Source organism: Saimiri boliviensis, chromosome 5, assembly GCF_048565385.1.
Source record: "Saimiri boliviensis isolate mSaiBol1 chromosome 5, mSaiBol1.pri, whole genome shotgun sequence".
NCBI lineage: Eukaryota > Metazoa > Chordata > Mammalia > Primates > Cebidae > Saimiri > Saimiri boliviensis.
The window spans coordinates 144,161,993-144,185,336 of NC_133453.1; the positions used below are offsets into that span (position 1 = coordinate 144,161,993).

Genomic DNA, 23,344 nt, shown 5'->3' on the forward strand with positions numbered 1-23,344 from the left:
CCCAGAGCCACTACCAGCCTCTCTGCAAAGGAAAGCTGCATTTCTTAAACAGGCAATAGAGTGGGGGCTGCTGGTGATGAAACCAGTCAAGGGTTGAGCACTAGAAACCCCTCCATACATGTGAATGACATCCCAATACCATTCTTATCCACTAGGCGTGTCCCCCAAGATCTTCCTCTCTGCAAGCCCTCCAGCTTGGTTTGAATAACTGGTTTTAGTTCAGTGTCAGCTCTACAATTTAAAGGCAGCCATTCTAAGCCACACACGTGATGTTACCTTACTTAATAAGACCCTTCTTTTAGTCAAGGTGAAGAATTTTGGCTCCTTTAAGTTCTTGCCCATGGGCCTCCATCAGTCATTACCAAAGTTTATTCTATAAAACATTAGTCCTCTAGAAAAAGGAGAGGGGAGGGTTACACAGGCAAGTGAAATGGGGACTGCTATGATTCTTCGGGTTCATTAGCATCCTAAAGGTACTGAGAAGTCCTGCAGGGAATTGATTTAACCCCAAACTTGGACCCCAAATCCTTTCTCCCTTCCTCTCTGTTTGGGAAAGTCTGCAAACAAAATTAATTTCTGAAATGCAGCCACCCTGGGGCCTGTTTTCTTGTGCAGGCAATTAGAATTGCAGCTGTCACCAGTGCTGCCTTAACAACTTAATCGCTTCCTCTCTCTGCGGCTGCTCCCGCACGCCCTCCCCCTCCAGTGGACTTGGCAGTGGAGTGTGCCCATCAGGGAGTGTTCTTCAACCAGGGCCAGTGCTGCACAGCCGCCTCCAGGGTGTTCGTGGAGGAGCAGGTCTACGCCGAGTTTGTCAGGCGGAGCGTGGAGTACGCCAAGAAACGGCCCGTGGGAGACCCCTTCGATGTCAAAACAGAGCAGGGGCCTCAGGTAACTCCCTGATGTGTCTGAACCCACGGTGCTGGTCTCAGGGCTGAAGCTGGCAGGCCCACAGCCTATAGGGTCCGTCTCCAAGGAAGGAAGCAGTGACTTGCCCTGCCCAGGAGCCTTTTCTTTAGAAGCTGATCAGGTCCCAGGGGGTCATGAAAGCAGGCAGGACACACCCAGGCATGGGAGGACGGTGCTGTTCCCAGGGCAGAAGGCCATCTGCCTGCACCCTCCACTCACCAGGATGGCCTCCCTGTGAAAGAGGGGCTGTGGGGCAGCTAATGGCAGCAGAGTGCAGGCAGACTGTGGCCCGGAGCCTCAGGCACAGCCCGAGGCCCTCAAGCCCACATGGTTATAGGACAAGGTGAACCATCAGAAACCAAAGAATCCCAGATGGAGAGGGCCTGGGGCATGGGGCTGTGTCTCCAGGCAGTAGGAACATGTCTCTGGAGGCGGAGTTTGGGGAGTTTGGGAAGCCAAGGACAGGTTGAAAATGATCATAACCACGAGATTCAATATCCTCTTTAAAAGGGCACATCCTATATCACTTTCTTACTAATTACGAAGTGAAGCAGATGGATAAATATTTAAGAGGGCAGTCTGACCAGCCCATGCATTATTGAAATGGAGCTCAGCAGCCACTCACTTTGCTTTCAGCCAAAGTCCTGCCCCGGCCATGAAATTTCGAGTCACATGTCTATGACTTTCCCACTGGTGTCTATCCCAGGAGGTTGCTGCTCCCCCACTTTGACAGCGTTGCATGTTTACAGGGGAAGCTTCTGTGGATCTGAGCTCAGATTTGGCCCTGGGCTTTATGAAAGTCACAAAAATCCTTCCATGGCTCAGTTTCCTCATCTGGAGAATAGAAGTAAGCAATAAGTGTTACGAGAATTTCATGGCCCCTAAGAAGTATTCAGTTATGGGAAGATTTTGTTTTAAACAGGAAGAAGCTTTAAATGACAGGTTCTCCAGTCTAGGTGGAAGTGAGTGTCTGTGCATGACCTCAGGCCATCCTATGGGGATGCCCTGGCTGGGGAAGAAGGGAGGGCCTCATGGAGGAGGGGTGTGTCTCTGGCCATAGGGCCCACCCTCCACTGTCCCCAGCCCACACACTGATGCCGCGTGACCCTGGCAGAAAGCACTTCTGCTCGTGGCTAACGTTCCTCCTCCTTAGTCATTGCCTGCCCAGCCTCAGCCCCAAACCCAGTGGTCAGTGACACAAGGTCGTCTAATGGCCTCGGTTGGATTTCAGATCTGAACGCAAACATGACCACAAGTCATTATCGAATCCATCGTGATTTTAAAGCTAATCCAGAATCAGTGGTAACTATGTGAGCTGATCCCCATACTGAGGAAACTTCTTTACCCCGTCACTATTTGTAAGTCTCTTTCCGTGGCTCCGGTCTTGACTTTTGAGGCCAGATATGCCAACCTCTTCCAAGAGAACAGATAGAGGCAGAATGGGTGTTGATTTCATCAAACATTTATGCCACCACTCAAAGTCTGTTTGAAAGCTCACTAAAGCCGTCTAACCTCAGCATATTATTTTAGAATGCTGTTCGTGGTTTTTTTTTTCTTCCAAAGTGCTTTTTCATCTACGGTAATAAGATTTTACTCTGAGAGGACTTACAGCTGTCCAAATAGTCCTGCCTGTCTCATGCCTGTGAAACAGCTAGCTGACCTAGATCAGGGTCCATGGCCGGGCTAGCACTCCCAGGAATACTCCAAAATCGTTCAGGTTTATTTGGCAACTGAGCAACCAGGCACATAAACATTATGCAGGCCACCTGGCCGGGCAGGATCCGGCAGCGTCCTCCCGGCAGAGAGCCCAGCACAGCCTTGAGCCAGTCCTTTGGGGGCCGTATTTCCCTGTTTCTGGTGTTGTGCCCTGCCGCGTCATCCCACTTCCTGGCAGGTCTCTCTTCCTGTACTGTAAGGCACCAGCTGACATTTCATGGAGGATTATTAGATTTAAACAATGTGTTCCTACGGACTCTCCAGGGAGTGTTGAGTTTGGATGTGTAGAGTTTCCTCAGGGACCCAGCACTGCCTGCAGGACAAACAGGGTCTTCCAGATGGCCTATGCCCAGCAGCCAGGCCGGACCTGCAGTTGGGTGAAGCCCCTGTGCCCCTTTTAGCCCCTCAGGGAGGAGAAGAGAGGCTCAGCAACACCTGGAACTGGTAACCCGGGACCTGGTTCACCCAGAGAGAAGTGGAGAGAATCTTGAGCTCTTCCGGGATCTTGCAGCTTACAAAGTTGTTTTGTAACTTTTTTTTTTTTTTTTGGAGATAGAGTCTTGCTCTGTCACCCAGGCTGGAGTGCAATGCTGCAGTCTAGGCTCATTGCAACCTCCCCTTCCCGGGTTCAAGCGATTCTCCTGCCTCAACCTCCCAAGTAGCTGGGATCACAGGTGCGCACCACCACACCTGGCTAAGTTTTAGTAGAGATAGGGTTTCACTATGTTGGCCTGGCTGGTCTCAAACCCCTGACCTTGTGATCCTCTCACCTCAGCCTCCCAAAGTGCTGAGATTACAGATGTGAGCCACTGTGCCCAGCCTGTTCCTTTGTTGTTGTTGTTGTTTCTTGTTTTTTGTTACTTTTTTTGAGTGGGAGTACACATGCCTGGGCCAAACTCCAAAACGCCTAAAACATCCATAGTGAAAGGGTTCCTGCCCCTCTCACCCCCACCTTCATACACCTGGTTCTTACCCTTCCCCCCATGGCTATCCCCAGTTCTTAGTACCTCAGGTTTCCCTCTAGAATGTCTTCATGTGTATACAAGCAAATATGAATGTGTGTCCTGATAGCCTTTGTGATTTTTACATGAAGGTTCCCACGCTAGTATACTGTTTTGTACTTAATTGTTCCTTAAGAAAATGTGAAGAGCTCTTTATACCAGTCCATGGGAACCTGCCTGATTCTTTTTCACATGTGTACAAAATTCCACTGGATGAAACCACCAGAATTTAAGTAACATCTTCTGATTAGCACGTGTATGTGTGCAGTCACACATGAGACCTCAGAGTATGTAATTTCACACATACACAAGGAAATCCCTGGGACAGATTCCCCAGAGTGAGTTGCTAAGTGGGAACACATTGGTAATTTCCTTAAGTGTGGCTGAATTACTTTCCTCTATAGAGGGTGAACCCACGTGTATTCTTACCAACATTGTAGAAGCTTGTCTGTTTCTTTACCCTTGCCAACAGAATATGGATTTTTGCCCACCTGAGAGTTAAAAATGGTATCTTATGTCATTTTCATATGCATCTACCTCTTATAATAAACAAGGTAGAACATCTTATTATATATTTAAAAGCCATTTGTATTTCCCTTATTATCAAATGTGCATTTGCTTTGAATATTTTTCTTTCAAATTGTTGGGCATTTTTCTTACCACTTCTAAGACCTCTTTACATATGTAGTAGAAAGATTAGCTTTCTATGAATATGACTTGTTGATATTTTTTCCAAGTTTGTTGTTTTGCTGTTTGACTTTGTTGTGATAATTTTGACCCCCCCCCCCTTTTTTTTTACATACTCAAAATTACAAATCTTTTCTTTCTGGCTTCTGCATTTTGAGGAATTAGAAGGCCATTGGTGTTCCAACTTTGCAGAAGTCTCCCACATATAAAACTTCTATGGTTTCATTTTTCATGGTTATATCTTTGATCTCTCTGGAGTTTGGCTGGTATAAGGTGTGAGGTATGGATCTGAGTTAGTATTTTTAAACTGGGTCTATATTTCATGAGATGATTGGTCATGTGGCATGCATGGTTTTTGCCCTCTCTCTTGAGAAAGCCAGCCTCCTCCGGGACAGACTGTCATCCAGTTGCACTGCTGGGTTTGCATGTTTTTCTGTTTACAATTATTGGAATGAAACCAGTTTTCCTACCTAGAAGTTCCAGCTATAGTAAACCTAGTAAAGCTTTGTCTCTCCCAGCCAGAGAGGAGGGGGACCAGCCACAGACCATAATAAAGGACAGGATTCCCATGGATTTAGGAAGAAGGACCAGTGGAGGGGGCAGAAAGAGCCCTTTCCCCCTTGAGCAGTCTCCCAAAAGGGTGCGATTTTGAAAATTGGTCAGTAGCAGGTTCACAAGCTGGGTATCAGGCTGGTGGTACAGGGCAAACTCCAGCCAAGGAGATGTCTAAAGATAGCAAAAGAAGGAGTCTTTTTCACGAGCTGTTCCCCGCCAACCAAGGAGCAGCCCTACCACCCCACCTGGAGGCTCATTCTGCTTTGTCTCCAGGGGTGTTGAGACCTAAGGTGGTTAGGTCTGCTTTTGGCTTCTCTGCACTATGACAGGAGAATTCCAGTAACTAGTACCCTGATTCATAGTAGCAGCTGAACAGGGCACAGGGTTGCCAGGTGATACACCCAGGTAGACTTGAATTTCAGAGAAACAATGAATGCACTTTTAGCTTTAATATATCCCAAATATCGTTTTGGGACATGCTTATCCTAAAACGAGAGAATCATGCATCATTTTTCTGAAATTCAAATTCACTGGGCATCCTGTATTTTTATTTGCTGGATGTGGCAACCCTAGTAGAATGTGAAGAGTTGGGAGAGGAAGGAACGTGACCACTTCCTACCTGTGTCACCCATGGATTAACTTTGTGGCATGGAAAATCGAGATAGAAGTGCAGATAAGTCCCAAACCTCCAGAGGACGAGACTAGCCTGTCCCCCTATGTCTCCCCTGCTCCAAAGAGCCCAACTCTGGGCATTGGAGGAATATGTGCCTGCAAGGCACTTTCGTTACATGGATCACGGCTTGGCAAGAACCTGTAGAGGGAGGACGGCCGATCATGTGTGAAGACCACCGAACACGAGATGGCAGCCGCTGCCCAGAAGGAAGCCAGGCTGTATTTGTTCGTGTTTTGCAGATTGATCAGAAGCAGTTCGACAAAATCCTAGAACTGATTGAGAGTGGGAAGAAGGAAGGGGCCAAGCTGGAATGTGGGGGCACAGCCGTGGAAGACAGGGGGCTCTTCATCAAACCCACTGTCTTCTCAGAAGTTACGGACAACATGCGGATCGCCAAAGAGGAGGTACAAGGGGGGTGCGTCGAGGCTGCAGCCCGCGGGGCCTTTCAAACAGGAGTCCTTCCCTAGGGCCGGGGATCCCAGAAATCCTTGTGAGCTGAGGGTGTTTTTTCCTTTCTTTTTCTTTCTGTGTGGTCTTTCCCCTCTCCTTTGAGGTCCCTGGGGAAGCCATTCTGTCCCTACCTCTAGGGAATCCCAAGCATGATACAGCAGGGCCCTCGTTTGTTTTAGCCTGTTTCCACTCCTGGCTCACCTTCTCTGGGGAGCAACAAGCCCTTTCTGGTGTTCTGACGCAGCCCGTCCCTGAGTCAGTCCTGCAGCCAGGGTGGAAGAGCTGTCGCCACCTGTGGGCTTTGCCAGGGATCAATTCAGGAACCTGTGGATTCAGGGCCCAAAGCCGCCTTCAGTGCCCCTGGACTGAATTTCAAGTGTTCATTCAAGGAGCATGTCACAGCTGGAATTCTTATTGACATTTTCTCCCATGGATGTCTTAGAAATGAGGGAAATTTAGGAGACTCCCCCGCTGATAAGAATGTAAATCTTTGTCTTTCAACCTCACTGTTTCACTACACTAAATGGGAACTGGTTTTCACACAGCATTCATAAGAGGAGAGCTGGGTCCTGGGACGTTAGACCCTGCACGTGGTCTTCTGGGGCACATAAAAGGATGAGTCCCTGCCAAGGGCTTCCTGGGGCAGGTATTTTAGAGACATCCTCCTTGAGATTTTTTTTTTTTTTTTTTTTTTTGAGACTTGGTCTTGCTATGTTGCCCAGGCTGGAGTGCAGTGGCTATTCACAGGCGCGATCCCACTACTGATCAGCACGGGAGTTTTGACCTACTCTGTTTCTGACCTGGACTGGTTCACCCCTCCTTAGGCAACCTGGTGGTCCCCCACTCCCGGGAGGTCACCATATTGATGCCAAACTTAGTGTGGACACCCAATTGGCATAGCGCACCATAGCCCAGAACTCCTGGGCTCAAGGGACCCTCCAGCCTCAGCCTCCCGAGTAGCTGGGACTACAGGCACGCACCACCATGCCTGGCTCTTTCTTAAGACTTTGGTATGCCATGATGGCATGAAGCTCAGCTCCTTAAACATCCCTGTGACAAGAGGTCCTGGGGAACCCAGGGAAGGTATTTTGGCAGGCCGGGCACTATCCTGCTGGCTTATAATTATGTCTAATATTGAATCAACTGCAAACTCCCTTCAAATTCACCTTTAAATGTTCAAGCCTCAGTTCGTCCATTTCCTTTTCTTTGTTATATTACAACTGTGATGAAACATAGTTTGAAAAAAAGTATGTTACAAACTACGAAGGGGAAAGCCAATTCTTTCCCCTTGGTAGATACTATGGAAACCTTGCAGGGTGTCTTCATTGATAGAAAACACAGCTCTGAGGAGGTAGGGGCCCAGTCTTACAAAGTGCCTGTCGATATCCTTCAAGATAATTCTCCAAAAAGTTATTGAAAGGTTTTGTTTTCTGTGCGTCTCACATGTATGGGTTACTCCAAGCCCCTCTGGCTGGGTGTCTCAGAAACCCTGATGACAGCAAGACATCTTAAACACCACATGTATTTTTGTTATTATTTTTTATTTTTGTTTCATTTTAATCCTTCTCTTCAGTCTTCAACAGTAATGCAGCTTCTTCTCTAACCATCATTTTTTATCTATGTGTGTGCTCTGGGTGCACGAAAATCATGTAAAGAGAAGGAAATGTGTGCTCACGGCATACATTTCCATTCAATCAAAGCTCTCACTGCCATTCTTGCAATTAATCCTAGATTTTCGGACCAGTGCAACCAATACTGAAGTTCAAAAGTATCGAAGAAGTGATCAAAAGAGCAAATAGCACTGACTATGGACTCACAGCAGCCGTGTTCACAAAAAACCTTGACAAAGCCCTGAAGCTGGCTTCCGCCTTGGAGTCTGGAACAGTCTGGTGAGTTGACAGTGTGTGTATTTCAGTTCTGCTGAGCTGCTTCTTGCCCGGTTTCTTATTCTTCTGTTAACTGAGAGTTTCTCATTGTTTACACTGTATGTTATGTGCCAAGGATTATCTCAGGGCTTCCTTCCATCCTCAGGACCACCTTCTGAGGTGGGTGCCGTTATGTCCCCATTTTATAGATGAGAAAATCGAGGCACAGAGAGATGAAGTGACTTCCCGTGTCACTTCAGAGAGGGCTCCAGTGCACATGCCCGTGACCCCGTGTTATACTGCACCTCTGACCTTATCTTCTGTTCTGATTCCAAAAGCAGTTCTTGCTCATCTGCAAAATATACTAGTCCCTGCCTCATCAGTGATTCGGCAGATGATGTTTTGTGACCCCCATGTTCAAGATGAAGGAATTGAGACTCAGAGAGGGAAAGCAACAAGCCCAGAATCACATAACTAGGAAGCAGAACTTTGTGGTCAGATCTGTCTCATTTCAAAGCTAATTTCTTATCCCTCCACCCTGATTGCGGTCTCTCTCTCTCTCTCTCTCTCTCTCTCTCTCTCTCTCTTGTTTTTGTTTGAGATGGGGTCTCGCTCTGTTGCCCAGGAGGCTGGAGTGCAGTGACGTGCTCTCAGCTCACTGCAACCTCCACCTCCCAGGTTTAAGCGATTCTCCTGTCTTAGCCTCCCATGAAGCTGGGACTATAGGCACACACCACCACACCTGGCTAATTTTTATATTTTTAGTAGAGATGTTGTATCACCATTTTGCTCAGGCTGGTCTTAAACTCCTGACCTCAGGTGATCCACCAGCCTCGGCCTCCCAAAGTGCTGGGATTACAGGCATGAGCCACCTCGCCCTGCCCTCTCTTCTCTTTTTTCCCCTTCTCATTTCATTTCTATTCCAATGAAAGTCTCTGTACTTGAGGATTTCCAAATTTTAGTTGCTAACGGGAAGAATGGAAAGGCAAAGGTTGAGAGGACCATGTGTTTTCATCGTGGAAGCTTTGGCAAAAGACCACTTATTAGACAATGCCCTGCAGCAGGGGCTCAGTGGCTGCAGCGCCAGGAGCCAAGGGGTCTTTTCAAGGTGACTCTGAGCCTTCTTCCATTCTTTTCTAGGATCAACTGCTACAACGCTCTGTATGCACAGGCTCCATTTGGTGGCTTTAAAATGTCAGGAAATGGCAGAGAACTGTGAGTGTTTCCATCATTCTGAGCCTGTCATGGGCTGAATACAAGATCTGCTCGATATGCAGACAGTGACCCTGGCTCCAGTCTGCTGACCCCCACCTCTGCTCTGTCTGGGCCAGCTGTGTCCCTCTAGGGCTGGTGGGGACCCATCCCTTCCTCTCTCCTGCCCACCACCCCTACCCTTCCCACATACACTGCCAGCCTGCCCCCTTCAGGCCTCAGCTTTTGTGTCCACCCAGCACCCATCATGCTGGGGACCTTCAGTGGGTATTTGGTAGAAGCTCCCTGGATGAGGACACAGGCAGAACTGAAAAAGTGTCCTTTTTGCCAGAAGTGGGGTGTCCTTATTCACACAGTTCCCCACCCACAGCAGGGAAGACAGGCTCTGACCCAGGTAAGGCTCCTACCTGCCAGGTCCTTCCTTCTGAGCCTAGCAAGGATCCCCTCCCAGGAGGCATATGGCACCTCCTGTTGGGCCTCTGTTGCCCTCTCAGTATGTGCAAGTCCACTGCAAACCCCTCCGCATGTGTGTGCAAACCCCTCCACGTGTGTGTGCAAGCACACTGCAAACCCCTCCACATGCATGTGTGCAAACCCATGCAAACCCCTCCACATGTGTGTGTGCAAACCCATGCAAACCCCTCCACGTGTGTGTGTGGAAACTCATGCAAACCCCTCCACATGTGTATGTGGAAAGCCATGCAAACCCCTCCACATGTGTGTGTGCAAACCCACTGCAAACTCCTCCACGTGTGTGTGCAAACCCATGCAAACCCCTCCACATGTGTGTGTGCAAACCCACTGTAAAACCCACCACGTGTGTGTGGAAAACCATGCAAACCTCTCCCATGTGTGTGCAAACCCCTCCATATGTGTGTGTGCAAACCCACTGCAAACCCCTCCACATGTGTGTGCAAACCCATGCAAACCCCTCCACATGTGTGTGTGCAAACCCATGCAAACCCCTCCACATGTGTGTGTGCAAACCCACTGCAAACCCCTCCACATGTGTGTGTGCAAACCCATGCAGACCCTTCCACATGTGTGTGCAAAGCCCTCCGCACTTCCTCTGTTGTCCTGCCTGCTGGGAAAATGAGTTCCCTAGGTTTGGATTAGTGGGTGGAACTTTTTGTGTCTGGCCCAGGCCCAGAGCTGGCTAGAGCAGCTCGGGAGTGGACATGTGTGTTTTCCAGCCGGACGCTGTCTTCTCTCCCCAGCTCAGGATTTTATTAGCCTGTGTGGACAAACATTTTGTAGGATCAGTGTTCCCAAGGAACCATCTGTGACAACACCCCAGGGCTGTTCCTGGGACATCTTTAGGGACACAAACTCTTCCTTTTATTTCACCAGTCTGTCCTATTTATGTACAAATGTACTTCCTTGAACTTGTTTGCACATCTTCCAATGGGAACAGACTCAAACACTTCCCCTCGCCTTGGGTCTTGGTTGGGCCTTTTTGCGGCTCTCTTTTGAGATTCTTAAAGATGCTACAAAGTGACGGGCCTGGCTTCCATCCCTGAACAGCTGCTCTTGACCAGTCTATGTGGAATTGGGGTCCTGTCCCCCTCCCACCTCAGTCCCACTTCATAGTCCATCCCTGACTCTCAGCAAATAACCCGAGGCGTCTGCACATGTGAGTGGAGCCTGCCCATTGACCTCCCCCTTATCCCTATGGCTGGCTTTCCCTTCAGGGGACATCAGTAAATTCTTGGCCATGAAGACACTTTGCAGAGATTGCATTTCCTCCCTCTAGTGGCCCATTTGTATTTGAGTTCTGTGAGCCCCTTCTTCACTCTTACACCTGCCTGCCCTCCAGGGACAGGCAGCCAGGGTTGGGGTCACCAGGGTCCCCTCTTGGGCCCTCCAACAGCAGTTGTGCTGGCGACACCTGGGATTTGCTGAGCACAGACTCCGCGGCAGGCCTGGTGAGCTCTCTGTGCCTGTTCCTTCACACCCTCCTCACGCCCGTCCTTGAGACGGATCCAGGTGTTTTTGGATGAGAAAATGGCACAGGAAGCTGGTAAGCGACAGTGAGATATGAATGCTGGCAGCTTAGTCCTTGGACCTACCGCAGTGCAGGACCTTGCTCAGCAGGGGTCACCCATGTCCACCACCTGTTCGTGAGGCCAGCCAGGGTGCTCATTGTCTCCTTTCATCTGCTGCCTTCAACCAGCTGGGTCACTAGGGCGGGGGAACCCAGACTCCCCCCCCACAGTCCTCCTCCCAGAGGCCAGACACAGCCTTGTCCCACAGCAAGAACTCCGGTCCCCAGAGCAAACGTCCCTGGGCATAACGGTGCTCTCGGCTCCTTAACACCCCCTCGCTGGCGCAGAGCTGGGCTGGGCGAGGACTCACTGAACACAGTCCGTGTTTCCTTCTGCCAGCTAGCCACCATCGGGACTTTTTTGAATGTCTGTTTTTTTAGACCCTTGGCGTATATTTTCTCAAGGCTTTTGATAAAATATTTAAAAATAATTCACAAGGAGCCTAGAAACTGCCTGGAAAACCAATTTCTGTTTTCAGTTGTGTCTGATGAATGTCTTCAATGTTGCAAGAAGTTCCTCTTTTCTAATGCTGGAGCATCCTGTGGGGGATTCCATGGTTTTCCCCGTCCCCAGCCACCTGGGCTGAGCTGGCTCCTGGCCGCCCACCCACAGGCCCCTCCAGGAGCTGTTTCTATGCGGGTCTCAGGATGGAGCCTTCGATTCCTCTTCCTCCTAGGCGCCTTTCTTAATAAAAATGATACTGTAATCAAAAAATCTATGCAATAGAGATATGGAAAGTCAAGGCTTCCCTTTCTGCCCCTCAGTCCCACTTCTTACAGATAAACATTGTTCAGTCATTCGTTTACTCATTGGTTCTTTTATTCGCTTGGCAAATATTTCTTGAGCATCTTTGATTCGCCAGGCATGATGCTAGGCTCCGAGTGTATAGCAGTGAACAACAGTCACCAGGCCCTGTGCTTCCTGACATTCTGTGAGGTTTAATAGGAGTAAGTCTGGGCTCATGGATAGCTTTGAACTCCAAGGTGGATAAGATTGGGTAAGAATCCATTTAGGAGAAGCACCACTGAGTTGAATAAAAGCAGCAAGAATTTAAACCAGGACAGTAACTTAAGAAATAGAAAGAATGAGAGGATCTATGTATTTATTCTTAAAGGAATGATTTAATACTTCTGCATGTGTTAGTTATGTGTTAATTTAATCTTATCACTTCGTTTGCTTTTCTTTACTAACTTCAGAAATCATTATTGGCTTTGAATTTTTACAACACAACATTATAGTCTCACTTTTTAAAGTGTATTGTGCATTTTCTATGCCTACAATGGATTTATATATGTGTGTTCTTTTCTGTTTTCAAATGAAAGGGGAGCAAGCTACATGTTGTTCTTGAGGCTGGGTTTTGGATAACCATCCATTCTTTTTATTGATGTCTCCTATGAGGAACATTTTTGTACTTCCCAGGGGTTTTGCTATTACAAACCATGCTGGTGTACTTCCTTGGGTATACATCTTTATGCACTTGTGGGAGATTGTTTTCAGAATAAATTCCTAAAATTGAGTAATGTGCCATGTGGAAAAATGGCCTCACCACTGTTTTGGTTGCATTTCTTTAATCATGATGGGGCTGAGCACCATTTTCACACTTATTGGCAATTTGTATTTCTTTTTCTGAAAACTGACTGTTCCTGTCCTTTGTTGATTTTTCCATTTGATGGTTTGTGTTTTTCTTGTTGGTTTGCAATAGTTCTTTGTATACTAAGGAAAATCGCACTCTGATTTTCTCAGTGCTCTAAATTCTTTGGTCTAGTTTGTCATTTGGGAGTTTCTGATGGAGTCTCTGCTCTACATAAGTAGAATTTACCATTCTGTTTTTGGCTTTTATGTTTTGGGTAATATTTAGAAAAGATTATAAAATAATTCACTCATTTTAATGGGTTCTGAAGCTATTTGTTTTAGGAAATTACCTAAAAATCTCTATGGCACCTGCCATTCATTTTCTGTCTAACACATAGTAGGTGCTCTACATGATTATCTGTAATTGTTATAATTACAAGGAGGTGATGGTATTCCCATTTGATAGTTGATGAAGTTGAGGGTGAGGGAAGGCAAAGAACTTACCTAAGCAACATAGGTCTAAGCCAATGGTTCTCCAACGTGAGCATGCATCAGAATCACTTGGAAGACTTGTTAAAATACTGATGCTTGGGCCCCACCGTAGTTTCTGATTCTGTAAGGTTATTAGTTTTTTATTACTCCTACAAGAAGTTGCCGTAACATCAGTGGCTTAAATTACATAAATCTATCATCTTACAGTTCTGTAGGATAAAAATCGGAAACAGGTCTCCCTGAGCTAAAATCAAGGGCTGTGTTCCTTTTCTGGGGGTTCTCAGGAGAGAATCTGCTTCCTTGCCTTTTCCATCCTCTAGAGGCTGCCCACGTTCCTAGGCTCGTGGCCCATCCTCCATCTTCAAAGCCAGCGGTGATGCATCTCTAAAACTGTTTCTGCAATCTCATTTCACTCTGCCTTTCTTCTGCCCGTTTTAGGGACCCCTGTGATTACACTGGGTCTGCCTGGATGATCCAGGATAGTCTCCCTCTTTTAAGGTCAACTGATTCGTTGCAACATGAGTTCTTCACCATGTAGCCTAACATATTCACAGGTTCAGGGGATTCCATTGTGGACACCTTTGGGGAAATCCTAATTCTGCCTACCATAGTAGGGCTGGGCTAGGCCTGAGAGTCTGCATCTCTAGCAAGTTCAGAGGTGAAGCTGATGCTGCTGGTCTGGGGACCACACGTCGAGAACCATTGGTCTAAGGGAGGAGATGGGATTCTGTCACAGATCTTTTTAACTACCGATACTCCAGCAGCGACGTCTACTTTGATTTCTTCCTAAATAAGCACACGGTTTTCTTCACCTGACGGCAGATCAAGCGCTTAGAGGGATTTAAATCTCTCCAACGCTGCCCCTCGGCTCTTGGAAGGGAAGCTACCCTGAAGATGGCCCATGGTGCCAGGAAAGGGTCACCTGAGCCCAGCAAGATTTAAAGAAAGAAAATACACTAAGGATGGGAACTCAAAGGCTGTGGCTTCCCGTGTCTAGTCTGTGCTAATGTCTGCTTCCCTTGCACCCCCCAGGCTGGCCACCCTATCTGACAGCTGGCCCCTGGCTGTGCACTCTGAGGCCAGCTTCAGGCCCTTGGTGTTCTCACCTCTGGCTCTCCGGCAGCATCCCAGCCAATAGGCTTGGGCCTCGGGCCTCTTCTGTCTCCTCTTCAAGCAGCTCCCAATTTCCATCTAAAAGTTATCAACCCAGTGTAATTTCTGCTCCTCCCTTGTCCACACCCAGCCCCCACATACATCAGGCCCTCTCTTTTTGCTCTCTGTCTCCACCCCAGTAATTCACCTCTTTATTTTTTCTTAATCCCCTTCATTCTCCAAAGGTAAACCCCTAGTCCTGGCTATTTCAAAAGCATCACACACAAAAAACCTTGATATTTACATTTAAGTCACATATGCAGTTACTAACCCTTACTGTGGTATTACAGTCCTGGCTATTATTCCATGAAGTCATCACATTTTGGCCTTTTGCATAAACTTCAATGGCCTGATAGAATGAGGAAGCATCAGAACAGTTTCTACACAACGGCTAAGGAACGTGCCCATTTTGAATTTTCCTTTTTTCTGTGATCACAGAGGTGAATATGCTTTGGCCGAATACACAGAAGTGAAAACTGTCACCATCAAACTTGGCGACAAGAACCCCTGAAGGAAAGGCGGGGCTCCTTCCTCAAACATTGGACAGCAGAATGTGGCAGATGAAATGTGCTGGAGAAAAAATGAGATTTCTGACTTTCCCAGGACGCTTTCTTCTGGAGGCTTTCTATCTACTGGCGTTGAATATTGCTGTTGTCCTCTCACCCGCGTGTTCGTTGACCAAACTGGGGATGCCCATACGTTGTGTGTGAAATCTCAGTCCCGCCTGAGGAGGGCGCTGTTGACCGTTTCTGTTTTTAACCTTAGGACCAGATCCCAGAGACAGTGAGAAACTCAGGGCGTTGTTAACAGGGAGTGGTATTTGAAATGCCAGCAGTTGCTTAAAATGCTTCAGCAAATCTAACTCCAGTAAGAATGTGGGGAAACCCCCCTGCATGTTCTGAAAGCAGGGCTGTTGCACCTGTGGTCTCCTCAGGGTGGGCCAGCTCAAAGAGCAAGCCACACCTCTTTCCGAGGGAAAGGTGGGACCATTCTATGGGAAAGGATTCACACTAAGTTTGTTTGTTGTTGTTTTTTTTTTTTTTTTTTTTTTGATTTCATAGTGGGAAACTTTTGGGAAATGCATACCATGGAAGGGTGCCAGAGGCTTTGGGCGTGCACAGGTGTGGGTCTTTGTGGACTGCACATTGACCTGGACCGTGAGATGCAGCTTCAAACTAATACAGCCTTTGGAATATGACAGAATCAGTGGCCCAGAGAGCTTAGTCAAAACGATATCATGGTCTACCTTAACCAAGGCACTTTCTTAAGCAGAAAATATTGTTGATATTACTTTTGCTGCTAAAGATTCAGTCTTCTAACACCACAACAGCATAGCAAATCCTAGGATAATCAACCACCCCCTCAATTGACAAATCAGTCGTAATTCGCTTTAACGAATCATGCATTTTTATCATACTCATGGTTTATGATAAGTCTGTGTAACTTGCCTTTTCTCTAGTCCTGTTACCCATTGCACATTAGTAAAGCATACACAACTGTAAAGACTGCTGTGATGCCACAGCCTTGTTATTGTTAAGTCCTATTTTGACATTAATTTCTGATTAGTTAGGAAATAACGCCTGGATTCCATGGAGGGCCTGGGTCTTTATCCAAGGGGCCTGAGGATCTCACTGGAGGTTGGGAACTCTTCCTCTTTAGGTATCCAAGTGATGATGTGCAATTCCATGTTTTAACTTGGGAAACTGAATGTGTTCCCATATAGCTTTAAAAACAAAAACACAAACGTGTTATTCAGATACTTTTATGGTTACTAACTAGTACTTTTCTAATTGGAAAAGTGGTGCTTAAGTTTGCAAATTAAGTTGGAGAGGGCAATGATGTGATGAAGCCCTGTATCAAACTAGAGTGTGTATAAGGAAAACCATGAATAAAATGGACCGATCACCCTTGTCAGCAATATGAATCACCACATTTACCTTCTCTTTATCAGCTAACGCTTATCACTTATACTACCAATAACTTGTTCAATCAGGATTTGACTTCATACACTGAATTTTCAGTATTTTATCTCAAGTAGCTATAGACACTAACCTTGACAGCAATACATTAGAGGGTTCCTATTCTTTCATTGTACAATAATGTCTTTAATATGAAATGCTACATTATTTATAATTGGTATAGTTAATGTATCTTTTTATAGTTGTAAGTACACAGAGGTGGTATATTTAACCTTCTGTAATATACTGTATTTAGAAATGGAAATCTGTATAGTGTTAGGCTTCACTTCTTTTAAGGTTTACCCCTGTGGTGTGGTTTAAAAATCTATGGGCCTGGGAATTCTGATCCTAACTGCAGACCGTGTTCTACAATGTGAGAATGATAAAATAAAATTGGATATTTGAGAAACATTACGCTTTTCATTTAAAGACCAAACTCATTTCAATTCTACGGCAGGCCTTTCTCTTTCTGAGACCTGTACAAAATGACTGATAATAAAGCAGGATCAATAATGTAAGCACAAAATTACATTTGCTCAATCAGGCCCAGTGCTTTGCCTGAGTGGGAAACGCATTTCTGCAGGCCTGGGGGTTGACCGGGCAAGGAGCTGGGCTTCGGAGGTTCCCTGGCGTAGCTGCCTGAGCCTCCCTTTATCATAAGGCGGTGCGGAGGTCAGTGTGGGAGATGGTGGGGAGGACCGCATGAGGATTAAGGGACAGCACTGTGCCCCTGACGGTGAGCACAAGTGTCTGTTCTTGTCACTTTTTCTTCTGAGGATCTAGAGAAAGGATCTATTTGGGTTTGACTGACCTAAAGTTTCTAAAGCTTCTAACCAAGAAGCCTCAATCACCACGTTGTGAGCCGATGCTGCCGTTGGATCAAGATCATTGCTCACACTGGGGTAGCTCCTCCAAGCTCAACCTGTGCATTTGATGTGGAAAGCCTAGGTCACTTTGACCATGGGTGGCAAAGCACCACCTCTTTAAGAAAAAAGGGAGGCTGGGATCGTATCTCTCCTCACATACACACTTTTGTTAAGAGAATGTAAACACCTTATTTAGAGACCTCCCATTTCTCAATCCAAATGTGAGGAGAAAACTATAGGAGAAAGACAGGTTCCCTCATTTTGGTGTCCTGGAACATGTCCCCAGCCATTCTGGTGACAATTGGAGAGTGGTATGCGTGTGCAGGTGTTCACAGTGTTTACACACATACATTTGTGTGCCCTGGTGTGCACTGGGGGTTGGCACATTCTCTACAGGTGGGCCCTTTGGGATGTCTTAGCGTCTCCTGCTGGTGCGGGAAGCCTCTCTAATGTCTTTGCTCCCTGCTCCTAGGCATGAGCTTGAAGGGGGATAAGGAAGGGCGTTCGGAATGATGCCCAAGGACGACTGTCCGAGGAAACAGCGTACTGAGCTGAAGAAACACAGCTAGAAAACTCCTCCTGAGGAGAAGCTCTCAGCCACTGTGCCTTCAAAATGGCAGAAAAGTCAGTGCAGGGAGGTGGCTTCCAGCTGACCCCACCCACCTTAGAAGGGGTCATTCCAGCCTGAGGGGCTGAGAACCCTGGTGGGATTACCAGCAAAAGCTAGAGAATTATGGGTCAGCGAGCCTTAGGAAGAGGTGGAAAGGCATCTTAACTGACCTGCAATAACGTTCCTATGGAAGCTGTAGCTAATGTATGCCTAATGGCTAGAATTAACTGCTGGGGCTATAACGAGCTGAATACAAGTCATCTGCATCAAATGTTAGCTATGTACAATTTGCACATTCTCCGTCACCTGGATTTTACTAATTCAATTATGGGTGGATGCAAAGATTTTGCTGATTGGTGAATCCTTTTTGTCAGCTTTGGGGGGAATACATAAACCATGGAATGCTGGCAATGTGTGTTCCTAGTCTACTCCCAAGCTCATTTTGAAGGGAAGTGGAGGCGGCCTGTCTGCCCCGGCCCTGGGCCTGCGCTCCCTCGCGGTGGCACCAGGTGGCGGGGCTGCGCGCCCTGGAGGAGCTGCGCCACCGTCGCGGGGCCCCCTCAGCCCTGAGGACGCCACGCCCTGCAATTGATGGGAGCTTATCTGTGGCAATCACACTGCGGGCTCCCGCAAACTGGTGTGAGGCTCTCAGGTGTGAGGACAGGATTGCAGAACTGTGCCCACCCTTTGGGAAGGTCGCCCAGTGGCAGGACTAGCCTCCCGGGAGCAGAGCAAAGCTGCTCGGTGGTCCCCTCGCCAAACAGGGACCCAAGGGGCCGCTAGAGGAAACGGCCCCGCGGTGTCCGGGGGGTTGTGTGAGAGCTCTGCAGCTGCCCGGGTGCTGTGACTTGGCAGTGAGGGTTGGGGAGATTGGCGCTAAACCCTGGGAATATGCGAGTCATAACATTCCAGGAGAGGCGCCTGCAGGGCGCTGGGCCTGGAGGGCGTGGAACCCTTTGCTTTTCCCGAGCAGGCCATTTTCCTGGGTGGACACGTGGAGCCCACGGGGCGGCCCGCCTACAGCGTGGACGCCGATCCTGATGGTCTGCGTTCCAGGATTAGCCCCAGCAGCCTGATGCCTCCTTTAGAATAGGTTGAAACACGATACATCGCCAACTTTTCCAGTTTTATGTATTCCCCCCAAAGCTGACAATTAAACGTGATTCACCAAACAGCAAAATCTTTGCATCCATCCATAATTGAATTGGTAAAATCCATGTGATGGAGGTTGTGTAAATTGCAAACCGTTAACGCTTTAGAACTGTGTTCTATATTGCCTTGTAAAGAGCGGCACACAAATGAATATTCCCTGTCTTTTTGAATTCTACGGCCAAAGTATTATGGGCCCCATGCAAGTGAGGGGCTGGTCTGCCGAGGTGGCCGCTGGAGCGGAGGGTAGCGAAAGCGGGGCTGAGCGCCGCACGGACCAATCTCCTCGCCGCGCTTGCCCCTCGTGGAGGCAGCCGGGTGCCCGGACCTGGCACTAGAAGGGCCCGCGGGCCCCGGCGTCTCCCGGGGCACCAGCAGTGAGCGTGATAGCCTGCGTTGTACGGCTAGGGAAACTGAGGCGGCCGCCGAGGGGACGCCTCGCGCCTATCCTGAGGAGAGCCGGCGGCGGCCTTGCCTTGCGCGCTCTTCGCACCGCCCGCCCTCCCCTCCCCGCCGGCCTCAGGATTGAGGAAGTGCGTCTGGGCCCGGCCCCGGCGCGCGGCCCGAGGCGCGGGGGGCAGACTGCGGTGGGAGTGCCAAGCCCGGGCTCGCCAGTGTCCGTCCGGCCCCGCGTCCCGGAGCGCCCGCACCCCGGCCCCGCAGCCGCCGCAGGTAAGTTTTGCTTCTGCCCGCGCCCCCCACCCCGGGGGCCTGGCTGCCTCCTGCGGCCGGGCCAGGAACCCAGCTGGGCCCGCGCCCGGCGTCCCCGGGAAGCCCTGGCCTCTGCCTGCCCGCGGGCCTGAGCTCCAGGCGGCCGCGTGGTCGGGCATGAGTGGCCCTTGCGCAAGGGCCGCAGCTCGAGGGGCGAAGAGGGCGTGGGGCGACCCCCGTCTGACGCCCCTGCTGCCTTCTGCCGCGCCCAGAACCCAGGCAGCCTGTGGCAGGCGGGTCTGCGGGGCCCGAGCCGTGAACCCCAAAACCCCGGTCAGGGTACCAGACAGGGTCGGGAACGCAGGGAAGCAGAGGCAAGAAACAAAAGTAGGGAAAGACCAGGGCGTCCTTGTGTTTCCTCTGCCTTTGGAGCACACCCCGTCCTTATCCGGGAGCTGCTGGAGTGTGAGCGCGCGGGTGTGCATGTGCCAGGGTGTTGGCAAGAGACTCCCCAGGAGTCTCTCGCTGCTCGTGGGCGTCCTGGTGTTGCGGGGTGGCGCAGCGAGGCTTCCCCCTCCTCAGTGTCTGGGTTATGTTTCTTGCCCAGGGGTATTCTCTGGCTGACAGCGATACCATTGCTATGTCTACCGTGGTCTCTGCAGCCTACAGCGGACCTTCCAGGCAGGCAGGGACGCAGGGGAGGAAGCCTAGGAAGGCCGGGATCAGCGGGGAGATGGTGGTGGAGAAATTTGAGGACCGCTGTGGCCATCTCAGCCTAGCCCTTTACAGTTTGAGGCCACGAAGTTTTTCTCCCACAAACACATCCCCTGCAACAGGTAGAGAAGCAGGGGCGTTCAGCTTTTAGCAAAGCTCTCACTGCCTACGCTAATTTTAGAGGTTGCCACTCACTCACAGGCGGCAGACGTTAAAGAGACAGCAAGAACATGCACAATTTTGGAAAACGTTAACATCAAATGCCTCTTATGACTTGATTTTCTTCATCTTTGCCTATGTCCTGAAAGCAAAAATCACAACAAACTAACCTCACACCTAATTTGTTCCTAAAAGAGGTTTTGCGGTCAGCTAAAATGTCAGTGTCCTCCCAAATGTCAGCGTCTCTGCGAGTGGCCTCACAGTCAACTCAGGTGCTCAGATCAAAAACATTCCGTCCATTGGACCCACCTCTAAAATGTGTCCTGGTCTGTCCCCTTTTTCCCTTTTGTGTGTGTGTGTGTGTGTGTGTGTGAGAGAGAGAGAGAGACAATCTCACTGTCACCAGGCTGGAGTGCAGTGGTGCAATCCCTGCAACTGTCTGCCTCCCGGGTTCAAGCGATTCTCCTGTCTCAGCCTCCCGAGTAGCTGAGACTACAGCTGTGTGCCACCACGCCCAGCTAAATTTTGTGTTTTTAGTAGAGATGCAGTTTCACCATGTTAGCCAGGATGGTCTCAATCTCTTGACCTTGTGATCTGCCCACTTTGGCCTCCCAAAGTGCTGGGATTACAGGCATGAGCCACCGCACCTGGCCCATCACCTTTTTTCTTACATCCCCCCAGCCCTTCTCCAGAGTACCAGCATCTCTTTCCTGTAGGATTACAGTTCCCCCTCCCCACATAAACGCGCGTGCCTGTGTTTAAATGGGTAAATCGGATCATATCAGTCCCCTTTATGGAATCCTTCAGTAGCTTTTCCTTGCAATTGGCATGCAATCCAGGAGACCTCCTTCCGCTCACAGCCCCAGCTGATCCAGCCTGCTTTCTCAGACCACTAGGCCATTGCCCCAGCCACCCTGGCTGAGCTCGCTGTCCAGCACTGGACTCTGTGTTGCTGCTTCCTGACTCTTGACACAGCCTCAGGAAGCCTTTCCTGGTCACCCTCTGAAAATGCATGCTCTCTCTCACGTCCCTCACTCTGCAGCCTCCCTGCAGTCCCCACGGTGTACTCCTTCTTTATCTGTTTAATTTCTCTTTAATTACCTTGTGGTCTCTACTGGAGCTCCTGGAGTCAGAGACTAATCTGTCTTGCTTACTGCTGCATTCTCATTCCCATAACTGTTCAGAGAGACACCCCACACTCGGTGGTAGAGTGACTGGATGGGGAATGGACAGCCCTAATTTATCTGTGCTTTTAGACTCATGGAACACTTGTCTCCCCCTGGCTTTTTGTGCTCATCTGGGACTGAGAACAACATACTCTGGCCTGCACCTTCAAAGTATTTTGATGCCCACAAACCCATCGAACTTGCCTACATTCTGTAGGCAAGCCATCGTCAGTAAGGGATGCAAATAGCACTCAAGATTTCTAGAAGCATGAGCTAACCATTTTGACCAGGATTTTGGCTCAAAAAGAAGTTGAGTGATATGAATGAACATGTCTAAAATGCTTTGTTGGTAAGGGTCTTCTGACTCTTCAATATTGACAGCCCTTCCCAAGCCTCCTAAAATATTCAGGTTTCTCTGCTGTCAGAAACTTTATAGCAATTACTTAGCTGTCTGCTCCCCCACCAGCTTCACAAACTCATGAAGTTCCCTCCTCATAGCAGGAACTCAATAAGACATTTATAGAATGAATGACAGGTTCCTTTTTTTTTTTTTTTTTTTCTGAGATGGAGTCTTGCTGTATCGCCTAGGCTGGAGTGCAGTGGTGCAGTCTTGGCTCACTGCAACCTCCACCTCCCCCAGTTTAAGTGATTCTCAAGCCTCAGCCTTCCAAGTAGCTGGGATTACAGGCACCTGCCACCACACCCAGCTAATGTTTGTATTTTTAGCAGAGACATAATTTCACCATGTTGGCCAGGCTGATCTCGAACACCTGATCTCAAGTGATCCCACCTGCCTCGGCCTCCCAAAGTGCTGGGATTACAGGTGTGAGCCACCACAACTGGCATTCTTTTCATTAAATATTTAGGTTTATTCATTAATGCAGGTATAAATAGTTGGTGAAAGGAAATTGAGGAGGTTTTGAAACATTGTTTAAACCATCATACTGCAGAAAACCTCTTGATGCCCTTTAGGGAAGTATAATGAAAACATGTAACTTGTAACCAGCATGTGTTGGCACTGATCTGAACCCAAGAGAAGCAGGAGGAAGCAAAGATCCGTTTGAGGGCAAAGATTGAGTAAAATTTGAATTACCTCATCTTAAAGCTTCTACCTTAGAATGTAAGCCAAAATACTAACTAGGCTTTTAAAACTGCTCCAGCGGTAGACTTCCACTGGTAACATGATCTTCAAAAAGAAACTGAAAATGAAAAGGGGAACAAAATGTGCTGGGCAAGGGTTAGCTTAAAATATTTTTAAGATTTGTTTTTTTAACTTAAAAGCATTGTATGGCAAGACACTCGTGTTTTCAGGAAGAATGTCTGGCATTTGGATTTTCGAAATGTTGGTTGTGTGCGGTAGCTCTTTTGCAGAGGTGTTTGAAAGCAGATGGCAGCTGTGCTTCTCAGTTTCTGGATGTGAATGTGTGATTTGGAACCTTTATTTTCAAACAGATTCTGTCCTGCTGGCTCGTCTTCTCTGTCTCAAGTTGATTTTCCAAATCAGGTTTCGCTATTTATAAGGCTTTAATCATCCCCTAAAGTTTGCCCAGATTGATCATTTTTCCTTTCCTCCTTGGACTTTTGAGGCTTCCCAACTTCAAACATGGGTGTTTCTCACACATGGTTTCTCTCCACCATTCCCTCTTTGGCTCAGAAACGTGTGCAGAATGCACAAGGCTGCTGGAGCCTGGCTTTCCTAGCTCCACCTTCCCCTGCCTTGAAGAGTCCAGTCCACCTGGGCC

General features: G+C 48.4%; 2 protein-coding genes across 4 annotated transcripts in view; both read left to right on the forward strand.

Moving 5' to 3' along the window:
* Window positions 1–16,696, forward strand: part of ALDH1A3 (aldehyde dehydrogenase 1 family member A3) — a 36,325-nt gene extending 19,629 nt beyond the window's left edge. The window contains exons 9-13 of the mRNA XM_010351271.3: window positions 707–891; window positions 5,781–5,945; window positions 7,723–7,880; window positions 8,997–9,071; window positions 14,768–16,696. Coding sequence (XP_010349573.2) covers window positions 707–891; window positions 5,781–5,945; window positions 7,723–7,880; window positions 8,997–9,071; window positions 14,768–14,840 — 656 coding nt within the window. The 3' untranslated portion in view covers window positions 14,841–16,696. The remainder of the gene's footprint in view (window positions 1–706; window positions 892–5,780; window positions 5,946–7,722; window positions 7,881–8,996; window positions 9,072–14,767) is intronic.
* Window positions 16,697–19,437: 2,741 nt separating this feature from the next.
* LRRK1 (leucine rich repeat kinase 1) overlaps window positions 19,438–23,344 on the forward strand; it is a 173,377-nt gene continuing 169,470 nt past the window's right edge. For 2 of the 3 annotated variants that reach the window (XM_074400107.1, XM_074400106.1), the window contains exon 1: window positions 19,438–19,584. The gene's annotated coding sequence lies outside the window, so the exon portion shown is untranslated. The remainder of the gene's footprint in view (window positions 19,585–23,344) is intronic. The other variant, XM_003940541.4, reaches the window with a different exon arrangement.